At 35.3% G+C, this 20,226-nt stretch overlaps 2 protein-coding genes across 4 annotated transcripts; one reads left to right on the top strand and one right to left on the bottom strand.

The window, feature by feature from the left end:
• Positions 1–1,565: 1,565 nt before the first annotated feature.
• On the top strand, positions 1,566–6,621 carry LOC107186675 (odorant receptor 49a-like). Its single transcript, XM_015574603.1, has 6 exons — positions 1,566–2,046; positions 4,504–4,789; positions 5,643–5,742; positions 6,056–6,169; positions 6,326–6,481; positions 6,571–6,621. Exons 1-6 carry the CDS (start codon positions 1,566–1,568, stop codon positions 6,619–6,621), a joined length of 1,188 nt encoding a protein of 395 aa, XP_015430089.1.
• A 6,325-nt stretch (positions 6,622–12,946) lies between these two features.
• Positions 12,947–18,029, bottom strand: LOC107186680 (poly(A) polymerase type 3). 3 transcript variants are annotated; one of them, XM_015574609.1, is made up of 12 exons: positions 17,599–18,029; positions 16,670–16,900; positions 16,343–16,586; positions 16,008–16,112; positions 15,769–15,919; positions 15,468–15,679; positions 15,084–15,381; positions 14,344–14,520; positions 14,134–14,255; positions 13,872–14,039; positions 13,686–13,784; positions 12,947–13,414 (listed from the first exon to the last, which is right to left on the bottom strand). In XM_015574609.1, the coding sequence occupies exons 2-12, from the start codon at positions 16,882–16,884 to the stop codon at positions 13,361–13,363; spliced, it is 1,845 nt and encodes a 614-aa protein (XP_015430095.1). In that variant the 5' UTR covers positions 16,885–16,900; positions 17,599–18,029; the 3' UTR covers positions 12,947–13,360. The 3 variants fall into 3 exon arrangements, with proteins under 3 accessions (XP_015430095.1, XP_015430097.1, XP_015430096.1); XM_015574611.1 differs by having other exon boundaries at positions 13,637–13,784; XM_015574610.1 differs by having other exon boundaries at positions 16,670–16,894; positions 17,599–17,650.
• Positions 18,030–20,226: the final 2,197 nt, after the last annotated feature.

Raw genomic sequence — 20,226 nt, forward strand, 5'->3', positions numbered from 1 at the left:
GTCGATTATTCGATCGGTATTGTCGTTTTTATTGGTGAATTTTATAGTTGAGAGATAACTTATTCTTTTACTGGTTGCGAGCTTTAAGGCTCCCACAAATCAACGCAAAATATTCGCAGCGATAGTTTTTTATAGATAAATTCTTGCGGAAATTTTTCGTATTGATGTGAACAGTCTCATAAGACCCCATGCATTTTAAACCGTTGCAAATCTATCGCCGAGAAATATTCGCTATCGCTGTGAATATATCGCGTTGGTTTGTGGGAGTCTTTATATTAATTCTTTCAAAAAGAAATTCTCGGAAAAAGCAAAACCACTGGAAGTATTAAATGAAATATTTTCTTATGATTACAGAATATGATGTTGTCGATATATTATTAATAAATGCTCTATTCCACAAGGGGTTACAAGTATTGTACACACAGAAAAATGTAAATTATTAACCTTTTGAGATCCGTTGTCCAGTGTGACTCGTTCTCAATTTGAATTCACAGGAGTAAAAAGTTCCTACTCCTGTGTTGAGTTACACTCGACATTTTTAAATTTACAGCTTGAGGATGTAGTATATTACACAATATGTAAGCAAAAAATTTTGTTCAAATTAGTCACTATCAACCAACTGTCCATGAAATACATTAAAAATTAAACTTCTAAAATAATAGGCAGTTATTGGAAAGAAAATTGAAAAAAAATCAGGAGTGAATTAATTGTAAGGCATGCTACACGGTATTTAAGAAAACCCTGTAATACTTTACCAGCTTCGTAGATAAAATTTACGAAATTATTTGAAAATTTCGAGTTTCAAAGGAATATGAGAACGTTACTGTCTGCATGCTGGTCTTCAAATGAATCATGTTCTGAGTATTAACACGAACTAACAGCAACTTCAATTTCCGCCCCTAAAACTGAAGTTCTCAGGATCAAAAAGTTGCAAATAATTGCTTCCGAACGTTTCCATCCCCTAAGTTTATCCATAGCCGTTGCACTGCTATTACTATCGACAGTACACTACAACGCGTGCAGATTCTCTCGCGACAAAATTGCAGTGACAATACGTGCGATCACGATTTCCAGCGATCGCGTGACTCTTCCTGACGCCGGGCGATAACTTCTGACCGACTATGTAATTACCCATTAATACGGAACCAATATCGATTGTGAGCCCAGAAAATTTGTTACCAAACTTTCCTCCGGAGTTACAGTCGAGGAAAAGCTATCGATACGAAAACTTTGCCTGTCAAACCCAACAAAAGGAACATAGATTTTCTTGATATATACACATTGCCAGTCCACCATAATTAAAAAAAAGAATATAATGTACTTCTTTTCCAAAAAGTAAGTGGTTCTCGTGATAACAAATCATTTCTATCACTTTAATAGAAATCACGTCAGACATTCCAGATGCAACGATCTGAATATGGTCCTATTGATCTATAACTCTCTGGCGTGAGAATTTAACGAACCTAATCCAGAATGTAACGCTCACGAATCTGTGAGAAATAAATGTTACAGTATTTAAGAAAAATTTAGATACCAGTATTTCGCAATCTCTCGAAACGACAGACATGACTGTCGGGACGAAGAAGCCAATATCGTTGAATGTAGAGCTGTTCTACGACGAAAACGTGCTCTCGTGGAGCAAACGGCTTCTGAGCTTGTCCGGTCTCTGGCCGGATAATGGGAACGACGTACGGTTTTTCTTCTACATTACGTACGTCATGATCTTCACTTGGCTGGAGATCGTGACGCTGTTACAGAACATGCACGACCTTGAGAAGTCGCTGCAAAATATCACGTTATCGTTCCCAACGATCTTGATAATACTGAAGGCCGTGATGTTTCGGCTGAACATGCATCTCCTGTTACCTCTGCTGGCAGTCGTGAAAAGGGATGTGGAGCAAGGCCTGTATCAGTCGCTGGAGGAACGACGAACAGTGATGTGGTACAACATCGCCGCCACGTTATTCTCCACCTCGTCGGCCTTGTCGTTATTCTTCGTGCCCACGTTGTTTTACGCGAAGCCGATCGTCAGCTGTCTTTTATCGAGTAAGTTCGATCGTACGACGCGTATCTGCGACTGTGAGCACCGCGGTCAATAGCCTTGGGTGAAGTTCCGATACTGTGCCTTTCGCTGAGAGGACAAAATTTAACGACGATTAAAATGCACGTAGTTGGCTTTCACGAGTAACATTTACAATAGATTTACAGAATCATGGTTGATGGGACAGTAACAAGAGAAGTTACACAAATGTTACATTAGTTATGGAAAGATTATTGGAAGTTGTAGAACTCGATCTCCTAAGAGCTGAAAAAAATGTCACTCGCCTGGGAAATTGAGTATTGGCCAGAAAAGTGGCGTCAAGGTTCGTTATGAACAGCTTTAAAAATAGGTATGCATGGATTTTATAAATTTTTTCATTCTTTTGACTTTCAACCCTTAAAGACCACACTATATTTTTCTACCGATTTAACTACACATGGGGGTTGGCGTAATCCACATTTTTTTGCCTATGATCTTAAATATATAAGTAATTTAGTTACAGATCTTTTTATAAAATACCACAGCCCTAACTCCCCACCCTTTACCGTGCAAAAATGCCAGGTGATTTTTGGACGGGACTGAGTTACCGTAACCCAGTGTGGCCTTTGAGGGTTGAGGTTTTGTGGTTAAATTGTAAATAGAATAATTGAAAAAGAAACAAAATACACGAACATGGGATCTTCGTTCAACACGACTATCAGACTGGTAAACTAGACCTCTCGAAGAATTGACATGGTCCTCGTGTTGCTGTGTTTTGTCCCTTACGCAATTATTCTATTTACGTGTATTTCAAAACAAATTCTGATAATATTCAAAAAACAATTCTGAAGACACTGAATTTTCCAGACAGTGACACAGTCAGTTCTTAGAAGATCGACTCCTATAACTTCCAGTCATTATTTTCCTCAAAACTAATTTAATATCTGGATAACTTTTCCTGTAAAATATTGGATTCGATTGCGAACTATCGCCACGAACCAGGAAGTAAAGTAAAACAACGTTCGAAATGTATGCCCGAATCTGGACAACCGTGCGTCATTTCCATTAAAATGTCGCCGTTAACAGGAAGCCGCCAGCGTTAAGAACTTAATTTCCAGCTTTACGCGTCATACCACCAGGTGTTCCATTAAAACGCGAAACGACGTTGCGTCACGTGGTACATGAGAACTATCGGCTCGCCGAGGAAGACGGTAAAAGTACCGATTTTATTAAGCTCGCCCGCCATTACCAGACTGTCAGGGGATGCACCGCAGGGGGGAATAAATCACGATTTTAATGTAGACTTTATCGGTGGAATCCAGGAAACGTATCCCCCCTGTGCCCATATGATCGTGCGTACAGTTACCTCTAGCGCGCGTACAATTTTCATTGGTACTCCCCGGTACGACAGTCTCTTCCCTCGCGATACAGAGACGGTCACGTTTTACGAGCCTGTCACAGTTTGTCGAAGATTTTGCACGACCACCGACAGTGTTACTCCTTTTCGCCGGCCGTTTTCAGCGGCTCTTTCCACGTGGAAACGCGAATTTATGTAGTGACGTTTCTGCACGTTGTCGCCACTTCCTCTTCGAACAAACGTGCGGAACAATTGATGTGTTACGTTAATCCATTTGTTTTCTTGTCTTGCGAATATGTCGATGAATTGTAGTAGAATTATTCGGAGATATGCTTTGGATGAAGTGTTAATATATTAACTGCCACAGTTTTTACTGTTGGGAAAATATCATTGTAAAATACATCTGTTTCTGCCTTCGCTATTAATAATATACACTACCGATCATAATTATGTTATGTTATGTGTTACCTTGTTTGAATAGTTGAGAGGGGGGGGGCAAACAAATTTTGTGATAAAACATACAGTAAAGTATATAAGTTTTCGAAAAGTGAAATTTACTCGAAATAAAATTAAATAATATTTTATCATAACGCTTGATTATAAGAACCAATGCTTCGTTATATTTTACTATGGTCCGATTTATTTCTGCATTTGATGTGATTTCTAATCATTTCGTAAGGGAAGCAGTAAATAAATTGTCATTCAATTATTTTCTGACATAAATAAAAGAAATCAGCCAGGGAGTGATAAAAACTTACGTCACAATATCGTATTAGTGCACTGTTTGGTCCTTAATGGGTTAAGTAAAGGACATGAATATAAATAATAATGAATGAATCATTTCCAGACTGTGTGTTTAATTTATACATTGTGTCATTGTATCAAAGAAATCAGTAACTTCGGTAATGTTCAAGAAAATTTTTAATTCACTTTTTACCGACTAAAAACCTTAATGGAAGAGACGAATTTTTGTTTAATATTCGGCTTTGTAGACTGATCTGTAAAAATTGTAAAAGCGAAATACAGTAAATTTACAACAAAGTGCATAACAATTCAAAAACGGAAATAAAAATTGAAGGAATCGATCGAGTTTTGTATTATGATATCTTTTTCCGATCTCTTACAGAATTCGACAATTGTTCCCTTCCTTACGAATTACCGATGAGAGTGGGTTCAGTGTACGAGGTAACAGAAATGCAGACGTACGCATTATTCTGCGTTTATTTGATACCAACGAGTTTGATGCTAACGATCGGGGCAACCGGCGCGGATAGTCTTCTGGTGACGCTAACATTTTACCTGTGCAGTCAACTCTCGATTCTGTCACAACGCATTCGAAATATCGATATGGAACCGAAAAAATATTTACCAAAGATGCGGGCGCTCGTTGAACGACACACAGAGCTTTTGCGGTGAGACGTTAAAAAACTATTAATCTTTTTTAACACGTTCGCCGCCATGTTTGATTTGCTCAACTGTCTCAGCAACGTGATATAAAAACACGTACACAGACACAGTTGTTTTTAATAATACAATAATTAATTATCAAAAACAGTAGTTGATAATTACAGATTTTTATGCAAAATATTAGAATATTCCAGCGATCTGAAAGAATAATCAGTTTTATTAATTGGGTAAAAGTTATGGAATTTCCTAGACGAAGTATTTTTTTGCAAGTTTGGTAGAACTTAATGAAATTGGACTTCGTGCTTGTTCATACGTTTCGTCGGTGTTTCTAACAGAAAACAGAAAAAAAACGTGTAACTTGTAGAAGAAATACATTCAATTCACACCTGGAATATTAGTACCTGTTTATCAGATCAAACGGTTTTGCTTTCCTCCAGTAAAAAGGTAACGAAGACACTATGCTCGAAACACTACGAAATATCCTAACGACCCAATAATTAATAAGGGCAAAAGCAAATGCAGGAATTTATTTCTCCTCTTAAGTACCTTGTTGGATTCAGAATAAAATAGAAAACTCGTTACATCTGATAAAAGTTTTGTTTTTATTCTATTTTATAGAGGCTATAAATGTATAAAATCCGTATTGATAATTGATGCCATACTTTGCATATTCAATATTAAATATAGGTATGTAGGGGCAGGCTGTTCTTTGTTATGAATATTTTAAATATGTTGCGGTGTGAACGAAACACTCAATCTTGGTTACCAATGGTAACTTACCACTGGCCAACATGGCGGCGAAAGTACAGTGAAATGTTATCTAATTTATTTGTCTTGAAACAATATAATTAATTATAGATTGGCAGCTACCTTGGCAGAAACATTCAGTTCACTTATGTTTGTCCAGACATTGGGTTTAATATTCTCTTTATGCATCGTGGTCTACCAATTACTTATGGTAACGCTATAAACTCCTCAGAATGGTTAAATAAAGTTAATTTCGTCTGGTCAGAATGGTCGGATGCACTTAACTTAATTTTTAATAAATTGCGTAGAATTGACAAATTTGAAAAAATAAGAATGAAACAGAAACTTACTTCCTATATTTTGTATTATGTTCGATATAAATCAAAAACAGTATTAAACTTTATTGCGTGTTGTATGTACATTTGCATATGCTACAAACGTAGAATATTCACTGAACAATTACAAGTGCTTTCAAAAAAAGTGAGTAATTGTTAATGGAATTTAAATATTGCGTGGTTTTATAGACGAGCGAATCTGACGGAAGTGACGTGAACACGATACATTTTATCATTTATTCCTGCGCTGTCGTATTATTAGCATTTTGCTACTGTTTTCTGGGAGAGTGTCTAATTACCGAGGTAATTAAACTTATAATACAACATTTTTTAATAATGCACATTCTTGACAATATAAAGATACAGTAAAACTTTCGCCATTTGAATGCTTTACTACCCTGTTACACAAACTAATTACTTTATTTCAGTCATTTTATTGATGTATCATATTATTTTCAGAGTAGTGAAATACAATTCGCCTGTTACTATACCAAGTGGTACGATCTGCCAGAAGAGTACGTTCGCTCTTTAACGTTTTGCATCGCTAGATCACAAAAACCATTGTACTTGACCGCCGGAAAATTTTATGTATTCTCGTTAGAAACATTCGGAACGGTGAGTGCTCTTGAACATCAATAACGAAATCGTAAATTTCAATTTTTCGAGGAATAATGTTCCGACTGTAACTACATACTTTATTTCAGATAATGAAAGCATCGATGGCATATCTATCTGTAATGAAAAGTATTATTTAACAGGCTAATAGTCCCTTGGTATACACATTAAATACGTAAATACATTGTTACGATTCTAATTGTTATTTGTTAAGTTATTGTAAAAATTACAAATGGAACTACGAAGTATAGCATAAATTACTAACGCACAATACAATTTTCTTTTTGTATCTCTGTATTCTGTAACATTTGAATTATAATCAATTTCACAAACATAATTTCAGCCTCCAAGGTAATGACAATATAAAATGTGAAATGGGAAGGGTGATCAAAATAAGAACAAAAACCGGCAACGATAAAGCAGAATGACACATTGTCAAGGTATACGACAATCGGACACCATAAATAACGTTAAAAACACATCATATCCCGAGTATACTTAATATAATAGACATATGGAGCTACACGTTACTGCAATAATTGTTGCTCCTTTCGGAATTATTGTAACATTACATATGAAACAAACAACAGCTACAACCGCTAAATTCATGTTTCAACTCAGGTGTTTCCTTTCAGTGTATACAAACACTGAATATGTTATATAGCACTGAACACTAGAACTACCGATGACAAACATATATCTATTTCTATCGGATCGATAAACATGACAAACTTTGGAAAATATTCAAATTTATAAATTAAATAATTTCTCCATTTTCATATTGCAATGGAGAAAGTTCGTGCCGTTTCCATGTGTACAACAATAGTGGTTACACGTTTTTTTTTTGGGACTTTAAAATGTTTAATTCACTAGAGATTTTACGCATTTGAATAGTACACTTAAAAAACTAGATCAAACGATGTTTTATTACTCATGAAAAAAAGTAATGAAAATACTCCACATCCGAAACAGCACGAACTTTTCGGAAGACGTTCTAATACTAACCAGTAATTTTGACTGCTTTGGTAGTTCTCTAGTGTTAAATATGTATTGCTCATTCCCTTTAAGAATAACCAAGTAAAAAGTAACAACAGCTTGACTGGTTATCTGATCGGCTTCTCCTTAATCTATTTTCTTTCAGGCAACAACATAAAATAAATAGTGCAAAAATCAAGTAAAATTTCAGAAAGGTCAACAACTTTGGGTACGATTATGTATTATTCTATTTTCACATCTAACCTTAAAGGGAATGAACAATAATATCCCTAAGATTTTCTATCATAGACTTTAAAATTCCGTCGTATCGTATCCACTACCACCTTAACAATGCGCCATTCTGCCAGATTATCGCCAGCGATCGGGTGCATTTGGCTGAAGGAATTAAAAGAAAAATTTATTTCGGTTTATTCAAGAAAGATACAGAGTGTACAGCTGCCGGGGATACAAATTATGCATTAGAGTTTCGTGCTTCTCGGTGAATAACCGCCCCTCCCTTCCCCTATTGCAACGTCGAAGCACGCTGGACTCTGCCGCCATTTTATCTCTTTTACAACGACCTCGATCCCACGAATGGAGTTAACAGCTAACGCGCGTTACGGTCCTCGCGATACACACAATCGCGACGTGATCCTGTCCCTGATGTAAAAGCAAATATACTTATATCCAATAGCCACAAACCTCGATAACAATGTAAGATTTGCTGGATTTCATCGATGCCATAAAAACACGTCGATCTTTAACCCTCGGCAGGTAAATGACTCTGATGGTAGGTAATGCAAACAGCGAAACGTAAATAGGCCCCCGTTTGGATCCCCATGCATCATTCCTTCTAAATGCATGTTTAAACAGATTTCACTTTTCAATTGGCTTTCTTTTCGTTCCAATTAATATAAACAACTACAAACATAAATTAGTTATTGGAAGCTGTTGGAGTTGAACAAAGTTCTTGAAAATTCGACTCAAAATGATCTCAGTCATCGTCGTCCGAAGGTTAAACTTAAGTGTTTGTCGAACGAGGCAGTACACGGCAATGTGTGTGTACAACCGTGAGAAAATGAATATTATCAGTGCACGATGGTATGGAATGAATTTTTTTTAAATCGGTCTTGAAGAGATATCAGTATCGTAAGATTTAGGACTTTGCTCGCATGATTTTTGTCAGCTGTAGACAGTATATACAGCTCTTCGAAGAAATGGTAATTTCTTTAAATGGTAATGCTGCGTGTTAAGAAATGGTAAATATTCCTAATTCAATGAGAGGGATCACAAATTATCTTCAAATCTAACAAATAAATCAACTCATTATTTTCTTTTAAATGATATATTGAGAGATTGCTGCTCTGACAGATCTGAAACAATTTTTCCATATTAGAAATGATTTGTTTATGGTAAGCGTAACATATCCGTACAGGCAACATCCGTATACCGTGGTTAGAGAATTGAGGAAATCCCTCGAATAACACGGTTAAAGAATTCTGTAGTTTTGTTACTTTCTAGAATCTAACCCTGTTTTTGTATGTACACTCCCGCTCAGAAGTACTAGGACTCGTATCAAATATGCAGTAAATGTTACAAGGCATTGCGAAATTTCTGAAAGTCTGACATAAATATTGTTTAGGAGATATTACAGCTCGATGGATAAGGCTTACGTTACCATGAAGTTAATAAACGTGGCCTAAAATGTATAAGTTTTACTGAAATATCACATTTTCTTCATACCAGACCAAGTGTGTCCATATATTTATCAGCGGTAGTGTGTTGTATATACAGTAATGTTTCGATGAGTGCGACGAACTCGAGTTCGCTTCGAAGCATTCGTGGCAAGACGGAAAGGTTTTCAGCCCCTCATAAATTTATTTTTTTTTCTTGCAAGAAGTCGAGCCTCTGCTTATTTTTGATTGGTTCCAGAAGAGGAGCCCCCCAGTGGTGGGAATAACACCGTTGTTCGTGTCGTATTCATCGAGGAATCACTGTACCAGTTCTCAGTTTCGTACAACACGGACATTTTTTAGGAATCTGAACCACTGTGTTATACAGGGGTTACAACTGTATCTAAAAAAAAATTCAGTCCATGCCATCGTACGCGCCACAGGACCGTCCGGTGTATCGCGACACACGTACGCTGTACAAAGCACATTAAACACATGGTAATGTATTCGATGCCTTTTTATATTTCTTGCTTCATTCAGACAAATGATTCACGTTCACATGTTAAAGACGCAACCTCGGATGTATTCGTGTTACTTCCACGTGTTCCAATATAAAATCATGGGCCTCAATGGGTGTACGAATATACGGTGTGTGTATGGATGCGTGTGTTCAACCAATGGATATGGAAGAGTGTTACACAGTTCATCGGTGTCGTTCGTGTCAGGGTAATTCTCATAGATATAATACAGAACAACGTCCGAATCCTAGACGATCGACACCGATCGACAGCCGATCGATTTTTCGAGCTCGAAATCTCGGGGAACGTACGAGAACTCCGGAACTCTATACTCTTGCGAGAAAACACTTGTCTCTCTAAAGATATTCAGCATTGCCTTCAGCACTTTTTTTTCTTTCTCTACGTGTTTTTCAGTTTTTTTGTTCCGTTTGCATACTTGGCGTTCGCTTAATGTTTCGTATCTTCTCTCGTGTTTTGTTTTTGTCTTATTTATTATACAAGAGGGTGTGTCACGGACCGATGTTCACCGTTTCGTTTGTTGTTATTATGTAGTTTTTACTTTTTCTATCTTCGACGGCCTCGAGAACGTCGTACCGACGAAAGAAACGGTGCGACGTTCCCGAGGATGGATCAAGGGGGAAAAAAAACTGTGCTATAGACATGTCTGCCGGATGTTACGTGAACAACGAGTAGGTACGTAGTTCGAGTGCACGATCCCATTTTCTATTCTTTTTTTGTTTTATTTTCAGGTCAATTTCTTCCGTTAATTAATGAAAGAACGTGGTATTTTATATGCGAGGATAATGTTGATGTTCACTTGTTTATTGGTCTATATATGTGCGTGTGCATCAACCTCCACGTATTCTTCGGACTGTATTCTTCTTCGATGATTGGATTTAATATTTGATTTCTTTCGTGTGATACTTCGACGTTGGAAAATCAAAATGAGTGTAATATTAACGGCAACAGTGGTTATTATTATAATTATAACAATGAGTAAATCATAGGAAAGTATACAGTTGATAATTACAATATTAGTAATAATATTAATATTAGCGAGAAAATTAACAGTAATCGAATAATTGTAAAGAAAATGGTGTGCACATATGATTTACAAAGCTTTTGATATAAATTCAAAAACTGAAAAAAAAAAAAAGAAATTAAGATATTGAAATTAAGAAATTCCTCACAGACAGCTCAGCGATTCGTACAGTTCTATCCTAATTGTAAAATATTGCTTATGGAATAAATCAAATAAAATGTTCTTCCATAATCGTAATTTTTCCTTTGCCAATTGAATTGTTTACAACGCAAAACTCATTCGAGCACGATCTATTGAAATATTGCGTATTGCACGATAGATGGTTTGCTTTTTATTCTTGTAAATCAAAATATTATACTAGATTCAATTTTCAAATGAAATTTATTATATAATTGAATGGTTGAATTAAACTTTCCTGCAAGAACGGATTATGTGTACGTAAGGCATACAATCTAAATATTAATTAATAAACTACATAATTGTTGAATATTACTGTCACAAAAGCATAGAATAAATTAATATTCTCGAAGCATATTCAGTCCTGAGTAGATGTTGCGTAAGAAATTCGTTATTCTAAATGAATGTTATTCTAATTCGAATGGGACCCTAAATCGTAATGCAAATGAATTATTTACTGCCGGACCCTGATCCTTGATTGTATAGTGCATTATGTATTCGTTGCAGTAAATGCCAAGAGAAAATTACTAGATCGATATTAATAACAAATGAAAGTTGAAAAACAAAAGAAACTAATGACCCAAAATTACGACAAATATGTACAACGGAAGAAAATTGTCTTCTAGCCATTGAAAAAAGTTAACTACACTATTCGGGGAGTGTTGTAATGAACATAAATAACTCGTTCCGGTGCCAAGATTCAAATTTGTAACACGAATACTTTTTTTAATCGTATACGTTCATCATAATAGGCGACATACACACGGGACTCATGATTTCGTGGTATAAAGGAGAGAAAACTATACAATTTATTGTGTATATGCTTTTCGTGTATGTATATATGTACGGATTTCAATGCTTTGTACATATACAAAGTCGCGTTTATTTGTAATACATTTGAGTTCGAACCATATATCGCGTGGTTATGAGAGGCAAGAACCACTTGAACATCGTGTATCACTTGCTTCAGTAACTGTATTAAAAAGTGAACATCAAATACCTCGAGACATTCGATGGACCGACATGCCTTTAACACAAAAGGTAATTCAAAGGTAGGAGAAGGACCGGTACGGCAAAAGCAGGAATCGGGTATATTACGGCGGAGTTACTGTAATAACTGAAATGGGACTGAAGGCAGTCGAACACCTGAAATCACTCACCAACAGGTGATACAGATGGTTTGAATAATCCGGATGCCAGTCCCTTGTTGCATCGTTAAAGCTATAACGTTCGTTTCTGTGAATAAAAACTAAAATACGACTGCAATACGATAACTCAATTTACGTAACACGTTCGTCAACAAAGATAGTCAATGGCTTATTCGGTGATGTTTCATTTACAGAACGGATACATTTCACTAAATGTTCGGTCAAGCGAATCCACGTTATTTCACGTCGCTTGGTTTTTATTGTTCTGTAAATGAAACATTGAATCTCTTATGCCAGTGCCGGTGATTTTCGTTCATTAACCGACTGGTGACGGATACGATACAAAACTAAAAGAAGAAGAAAAAAACGTACCTTAAGTGTAAGAATATCATATGCAATTGGAACCGAGCTCCATTTTAATTTAATCGTTATTCAAATAATTCGTTTAGCAGAGACAGTATAAATAATATTACGTAATGTTATAAATATATGCTGTAAATAACTGAAGCAAGTAAAACGTATTACCAAGTTACGATTACACAGTTTCTTCAAAAAATTCGAAGACCAACCGTTTCATGTAATTTACACCGACACGCGAGTAACGAAGAACACGAATTATTTACAACTTAAACATACCTATCCACTTTTTTTATACTTTATCTAGTTATGCATTAAAGAAATTAGATTTTTTTTACAAGAATACGTTTCATCTTCGTAACCACTGAAACCTTGTTATCATTTTTTTCTCCCTTTTTTTTTGTTTCTTTTAGATGAAAATTCTAATACAAGCTTCTAATTAAAATATCATTGCCTACATTCACGTGTTAGCACGATGACACGAAATGTCTTCTCGGAACACGTCATCGTGCTCCACTCTCTCTCTTTCTCTTTTAGTTTCTTTTTCCATAATTTCGTGAATAAAAATTATTATATAAGCGATATGTACAAAAGGAAATATAAAAATAAAATTATTAACCTTACAGATAATGATGGATTTTTAAGTGCCGTACTACTTCTAATCATTCCGTTAAGAATTCCCAGTTTTCTGCTGTGCGGCTCACAATAAAAAGTAACATCACAGACACTGGCACAATCATTAATTCGTGGCGTAATTGTTCCCATTGACTGTTGATGTTATTTAGAAATATTAAAATTAGAGCGTCTGTCACACAGTCGTGCACCGATTGATTCCAACGGGTAGCTCTCTCCAACGCATCACGTTGCTTTGTGTTTTACGAAACGGGGGACTTACGGTGGGCAGTGGATGCTTGCATGAGATTTGATTACAGTCTGGATGGCCCAGAAGAGCATCTGTGGATCGACGTGAGGTAGTAATCCTGCAGTGGTCAAGTGCAAACGTATCCTTCCTGCGCTACCGTAGATGCACCAGTAGGCCCATCCTGGAACATTTCAAACGACCCCCCGAGGTTATCATTATCCGTAAACAAATCAATCCAGTCAGATACACAATAAACTGCAAGGGAAAAAAGCGAAACATTGTAAACCCTACACAATACTCCCTGCTTCTTACCTCCTAATCATTCAGATTTACGTTACAAAATAATGTCCTCTCTCATAAACCCTAAATTCAGTTACTATGCTCTATTTTTGTATGTAGTTACCTAATCTGTTCTATGCTGTTTACTGTTCATTATATGTACAATGTCTTACATCCTTAGTAGTTGTCAATGTTTGTTTGTATTCATCCAAGCTAAATCCGGAATTGCTGTCTTCTCCACAAGATTGAACCACTAGCGATCCATCTTCACCCTGAGTAGATATCGATATTTTTCGGTTACGTTTATCTCGAATGCTTGCATCTCGAGCATTCGCGATTATATTTTCTTTGACAAGTACCTGTGTAACTTGTTCGCCATCGGCGACCCTTCGTTTCTTGGCGCACGTCTCCGGATTCTGATCCGATAATCTCTTCCTATTCGCTGCATCTCCTGGGTTTCGTGGTGAGATACTGCCAGTGTTTCCGTTACCAGCAATGTTTCCATTTTTATGTACACTGCTAGATACCTGTTAGACGAAATATGTAGTCAGTTTTCATTTTGACATTATGTATGATACCAAAAATATTTTAATTGCAAGAAAGTAAGGTCCGTTGTTATACCTTTCTTTCTCGTTTGATCAAACTAGGCAAAACGTAGTTATGTAGATCCTTCTTCTTTACGTGTTTGGCTTCTATCCACATCCCTTCCTTCAACATACTTAATTGTTCTGCTTGCCTCTGGACTGAAATTTTAAATGGAGATAATTATTCAGATTATTCAAAAACAGCGCAATTCTTTTTGTTTCAAAATCTGTATTGAATTGTTCTTACTTGAATCCACAAAGGATCTTATGTCATAAGTCAGATCAATATTTAAGTTTTCGCTTTTGGCAAATAGTAAGCCGATGAACCACATGGAACAGTGCCCTTCCGGTTCTGGTTCTAACGGTGGAAATGCCTCTGGGTTTACATGTGCCAATGTTATATGTGGATTCCTTTCCAGTGTACCTGTTTTTAAGAGTTAGGATTTTGCCATTTTGGCACCCGCGGATTATTAGCATTGCAAATATCAACAAATGGACATATCAAATTCAAATTTGATGATTACAGAAGACACAGATTAAGACAGATGGTTTTACAATTCACTGATTTATAACTTCTGCTTACTCCTGCGAAAGATACATTTATTGAAAGACCTAAGAATAATTTTGTTTTTAAAGGTGACATATCGCTTAAAAAATCGCCTGTTTTAATCTAAGTCGTTTAACTGGAACGTACAATACACAATGTGATAATGCTAATATTAAGACCAGGTGATGTTTCATTAGTGACAGTTCTTACAAATTTTCACACAATTGATAAATCTACAAGATGTCATATGAATTATGACCAACAAAAAATGCACTGTTGCTGTCTTTCAATACCATGTTTTAGCTGGATTCGTGTTTTTATATAACATCTTGCATGTAAGGTAGAATAATATTTCTCATATACTGCATTCATATACACGAATTTAAACATAGTAATAAAGTTGAACAGAATAGTATTTATTGTCATATTCAATATTTTACCTATCAAGTGACGTATTTTTGATTCGACTAGCCCACACCATTCAAGTTGATCTTCTGCAGTTTGACTTCTAGCTAGTAATACAATGTAATGCTTGTATTTTCCAAAGAAATTTGGAGGTTCAAATAACTTATCCCATGTTGCCTTTCCCATGATAATCTCTTCTGTTATTGATAATCCTGTTTCGAATGCTTCTTGCATGATAGTTCTTGTTGAAACTGATACGTTAAAAGTTGAATTTTGTTGGGGGTATGCAGGTGTAATGATTGGCATCAAATGATATCTGTCCGATATATTTACCTTTGCAAGAGAAAATATCTTAGTGTAAAAAGTTTCTATTGCTATGAAACAATTAAAGGTGGATGCATGTGATAAAAAGTTCTTACTCTTGGATCCCAAACTGGAAAGCCTAAATTGACATTGTCTGGTGGTTTTAAAAGGACTGGCTGTGGCCACTTCCACTGAGAAAATACAAGAAAAAATTTTTCTATTAATGTTGCTGCAACCGCATTTGGATAAAGTTGGCATGTTCTTGCGACCAACATTGCCCAAGATACACCTCCTAGATATCCCAGTACATTACTATATATGCCATGTCCTGAAAATAGAAAATATGAAATCAGTTTTGAGGGGACTATATATTCTGCTTCACTAAACATAGAAAAAAAAATTGAAGCACAATCTTACGTTTTGCCCACAATTTAATAGCTCTAAGTGCCAACCTAAAATTTTCTATATTAGGTACTAAACGCAGTATCTCGTCTGTTACTCTGCAACCATTAAGACTTCTGACACATTTCTGATCAAGATTTTTCAGAAGCATATCGTCCTTAAGATCCTGTATGTAAGAACAAAATTTTTCTTAACTATGCACATGGCACTCAGATTAAAAATATATACAAATTATCTGCAAATAGTTCACCAACCATAGAATCAGGAATTTCTTTAAGAGCTAATTTCGCAAATAACATATCAATTTCTATACCATCAAAGTTCATTTTTATAACTGGTACAAATGCCTCTTCCACTGCCTGAAAGATATCAAAGAACATAACATTAACTATGAAATTGCTTATTGAAATTAACAGATATTTTACATAAGACTCATGAATTATATATTCACGTAGAATCTTACACCTTCTGTCAACTAGTGATTAATCTATGTACAATTTGTTATACTTACTGTGTACATGCTATTTGGAAAGAAAATCATATTAAAGAAATAATTATTAGTAGTATAAAAGATAATTAAATTACATACCCTTAAATCTGTAACTTCTTCTTGCATTTTCAGTAACTCAAAGAAGGATGAAAAATAATCCGACCTATAGATGTGACGCGGTACAACACATAGGGCATCAATATCAGCACCCTTGTGATGTACCCCTAACCTATATGAACCGAAAGTATATATTTTACCGCCAACTTTTTCAGCAACATTGGGTGGCATATTTCTGGCGATACTTGTGTCCCTTATCCATTGCTTCACCAGAGCATTTAATTTACTGGTTGGAATATGATAATTAATGTCAAGTTGCTATGTTATTTATTACATAAATTGTACTATAGAACACTATAAACGAAGTACCTTAAAATTTCCATTCTGTGATTCAACTCTTCTTCCGATTCAAACACATTATAAGGCTTTAATGTCTCTTTTAATTCATTCGTTCTAGTGAGATCGCTGGGCTTTGGTGCTGCTACACTAATAGCAGATGTCATACCCAACGTGCGTAGATTACCCTCATTTGAAGATTTTGTGTTTGAATTAGTACCTTGTGATGACCACATTTTGAAGTTCATTAATCCTGTTCTAGATCTAAAATATAAGAACCTATTACACTTTGCTATGATCATCTTAAAATGATAATGTAAGAGAACATTGAAAGGGTAAAGACTTTGGCTATTAGATTATGCAAACAGTTAACTATATTGTAACATGTACAATTACCAACTAAACAACAAAAGTAATTGAATAGATAAAAGCATATTGGGTTCAAATACATTATAACAACATATTTTAATGAAATAAAATAATGTTAACAATAATGTTTAACATATCATAGCTAATATACAATATAATAAAATACTGCTACTGTATCTAACATTGGTAGATTTTTTTTAAAGTAATGTGTAATATATATATAAACAAAATCATAAGTATAATACATTAAACACATTTTTATGCAAATAAAGTTTTTTTATTCCACATAGTTGCTATATATAAAACTTTCCGTATATACATACTATATAATAAGCTACAGCAAAACACAATACAACAGCAACATGTGTAAGAAAAAAAAGGTTTAAGTAGAGCATACAAGTGTTACTATATCATGGAAACAAGTAGAGTATAAACAGGAAAGATAAAAAATAAAAATGGTACATTTATTTCATAATGATATCTGATATTTTACAAAATATACGGCATTCTTAGAAATGATTTTATCGTGTAACATGCACACGTGATAGAAAACAGGTAAAAGTGTGGCCGTCACGGTGCTGTTGAATCCTTACCACTTAATATTTTGTCAAAGATGCAATGACATGATAAAGTTAGTGAAACTTCGAACGTGTTGTCAGGTTATAAAACGCGCAAATGCTTCTAAGAAGGATGCATTACGTCCATCCAAAGGTCGCGGACGATTCCTGAAAAGGAAATTGTACTCCTAGCGCAAATAGCACGTTCTGAAGGCTCTGCTTAACCGTAAAGCAGCGTGAACAACTTGTAAACAATTTATGAGGTAGCAAAAGAACTCCGTGAAACGAAGGTCTGTAAGTCATAGATTGTTCGCGTCTATACGATTATCGTGTGTACCGCCAACGAGAACCGATCCCCCACGGCATTAATCGCAATACACTTCACGCACAGAACACTTTTGTATAGCGTTATATCATGTAAATAAATAATTAAACGTTATTACTTGAAAATAATGGACACACGTATACCCGCGCCACACCACCTACAGTATAAACATGGCGTCCCCTGACGGCTCAATGTGCCCAAGATGAATCACATAGGCAGAACTGCATTCGAATGAGAGAGTGACAATCCACCCAGCGATACGTTCGCCAACTTGCGTGCAAATAGAAAACTGACAAAATCTTTTTGTACTCTTTACATACTTTAAAATGAATGTATAGCTATGATAAATTTTACAATCATAGATTCTAATTTACATTAGACAGTTTTACATTTGTAGATACAATCTTTTTACTCGGAGTCACAGTATATTCTAAGAAATATATACCCTTCTGGCTGCATGCCGTTCACCACAGAGTGCGGGCCAATTCAATGTAGATTTTCTTGAAATTGTGTATCTCGAATGTGCTTACATTACTTTATTTATTTACGTTTTGTGTAAGTACATAAAATGAAGAGATTGAATGCTTGTATAGCATACACATTTTTGAGAAACTATTTCTGTTTGTTCGTTCGAAACAATCGAACAAATAAAATGACACGTATATACATATAACTGCGTTGTACTGGTCCTACTGCGTCCTCTTTTTGATGAACAAACCAGAACGAAGGTTGTGCAGTGTGTTGTCATGACCGTCATGAACACAAAGGCAGTTTTTGTAGCTGAAGCAGCTGAAGTCAATGCACTATCATGGTAAAATGTAGAACTTCATTATATAGTTATATTTTGAATCCAAAAGGTACAGTAATTACGAATGTTGCCTCGTAAGAAGATTATTTCAAAAAGTTCTAAATGAAAACCGGAATGACTATGTCTAAAATATATTATTATAAAAATTGGTACTGCTTTGATTTTATTCATAAGGAATATGTCACGTAAGAATTGTACACCACCTGTTACTTATAAAAAGTAGTTTTCCATTCGTGAACAATCGAGTCACCATTTGAAATATGCATCACCGACTAGGTATAGGATAGACCTATCATCGTATGGTACTTCGTGTCTCATGTTCTGAAATACCGATAGTGTAAAAAGTCAGGGATTTTCTGCTGCCCTCTACGTTATGAGAACGGCGAATTTGTGAACTACGTTAAATCTATTCGAGCTCAACTAGTTTAACTTCTACAGAAAATCATCGAAGGGACCATGGTCGTGAACGGATTCACTCCCGTCCGTTCGCTGTATAGTAGACGTATTAGAAAGGAGTTCTTGCGTTCTAGTCCCGACGGACCCTAATTGGTTTTTTTTCGCGTACACAAAAGTTATTGCGTTTAATATTGTTTTTATGAATATGTATATGTATTATTATGTACATTTAAGTAAATTATTTTATTCTTCCATTGTTATTACAACAGTTTAACAGTGACAACGAACGCATGTATATTTTCAAATATCGGACTAACAGTATATTTTTATTCTATATTATTACATGTAAGTGAGTAATACGTATCAAAAACGTAATCGAAACACAGATTTTTATTACACCACAAACATCGCATAAAAGATATTTCGTTATATTGACATTTGTAATAATTATGAATGTTGCGGAGAAATCAATATTATTGAAATAATGGAATATGCAAATTTGCAAGGTATAGTAGACTTTCGTGCCATCTACAGTAACATGTGCAACTTATTAATCAATTAGTACACGTCCTTATCGTGAAATGGCGCTACTTTGTTACTGTCATATGGCTAAAATAATGGTAACCACTTGGTGACGGAAACTGGAACTAATTCTAGTACCTTTATCAAAAGCGCGGGAAACGGACAAATGCCACGTGGCACCATCTAGTGGCTGCTTTGGGAATTAGACCAAGATGGTTTGGATTTAGTTCCAATTTCCTCTACCAGGCGGCTACTGTCATTTTAGTAAATCCCTGATTTTGCTATTTTCCCGCGCTTTCCTAAATTTAAATTTCGCGCTAAAGTGAATTTCAAATTTGTTTTAGCGCAATTTTAACTAAGTTTACCAATTACTATTTATATTACATAATTATATTCTCCTCTTTTTTATTGGAGCATCCTGTTCTTGAGCAAAAAACTTTGGCAGGAATTGTTGATATTTTCGTATTTTTTTAGTTTTCTAGAGATGTCTTCAAATGCACAATTTTTATTGGTGCAACAAGGTTTTCCATTTTTGCCTTTTGCATGACTTCTTGACACATTTCTCTTCTTCATTCTTTTTTCACGCATAGTCATGTATTTTGACTTTATACAA

The sequence above is a fragment of the Dufourea novaeangliae genome, unplaced genomic scaffold, assembly GCF_001272555.1.
Source record: "Dufourea novaeangliae isolate 0120121106 unplaced genomic scaffold, ASM127255v1 scaffold84, whole genome shotgun sequence".
In the NCBI taxonomy this organism is placed as follows: Eukaryota; Metazoa; Arthropoda; class Insecta; order Hymenoptera; family Halictidae; genus Dufourea; species Dufourea novaeangliae.

Coding starts and splice junctions, on each gene's coding strand:
- LOC107186675 (XM_015574603.1), top strand. CDS start 1,566: ATGACTGTCGGGACGAAGAAGCCAATATCGTTGAATGTAGAGCTGTTC. Junction 4,790..5,642: donor CGACACACAGAGCTTTTGCG/GTGAGACGTTAA, acceptor AATTAATTATAG/ATTGGCAGCTACCTTGGCAG. Junction 6,170..6,325: donor GAGAGTGTCTAATTACCGAG/GTAATTAAACTT, acceptor TATTATTTTCAG/AGTAGTGAAATACAATTCGC.
- LOC107186680 (XM_015574609.1), bottom strand. CDS start 16,884: ATGAACTTCAAAATGTGGTCATCACAAGGTACTAATTCAAACACAAAA. Junction 14,256..14,343: donor AAGATCCTTTGTGGATTCAA/GTAAGAACAATT, acceptor TTAAAATTTCAG/TCCAGAGGCAAGCAGAACAA. Junction 13,415..13,685: donor CATTGACAACTACTAAGGAT/GTAAGACATTGT, acceptor GAAATGTTCCAG/GATGGGCCTACTGGTGCATC.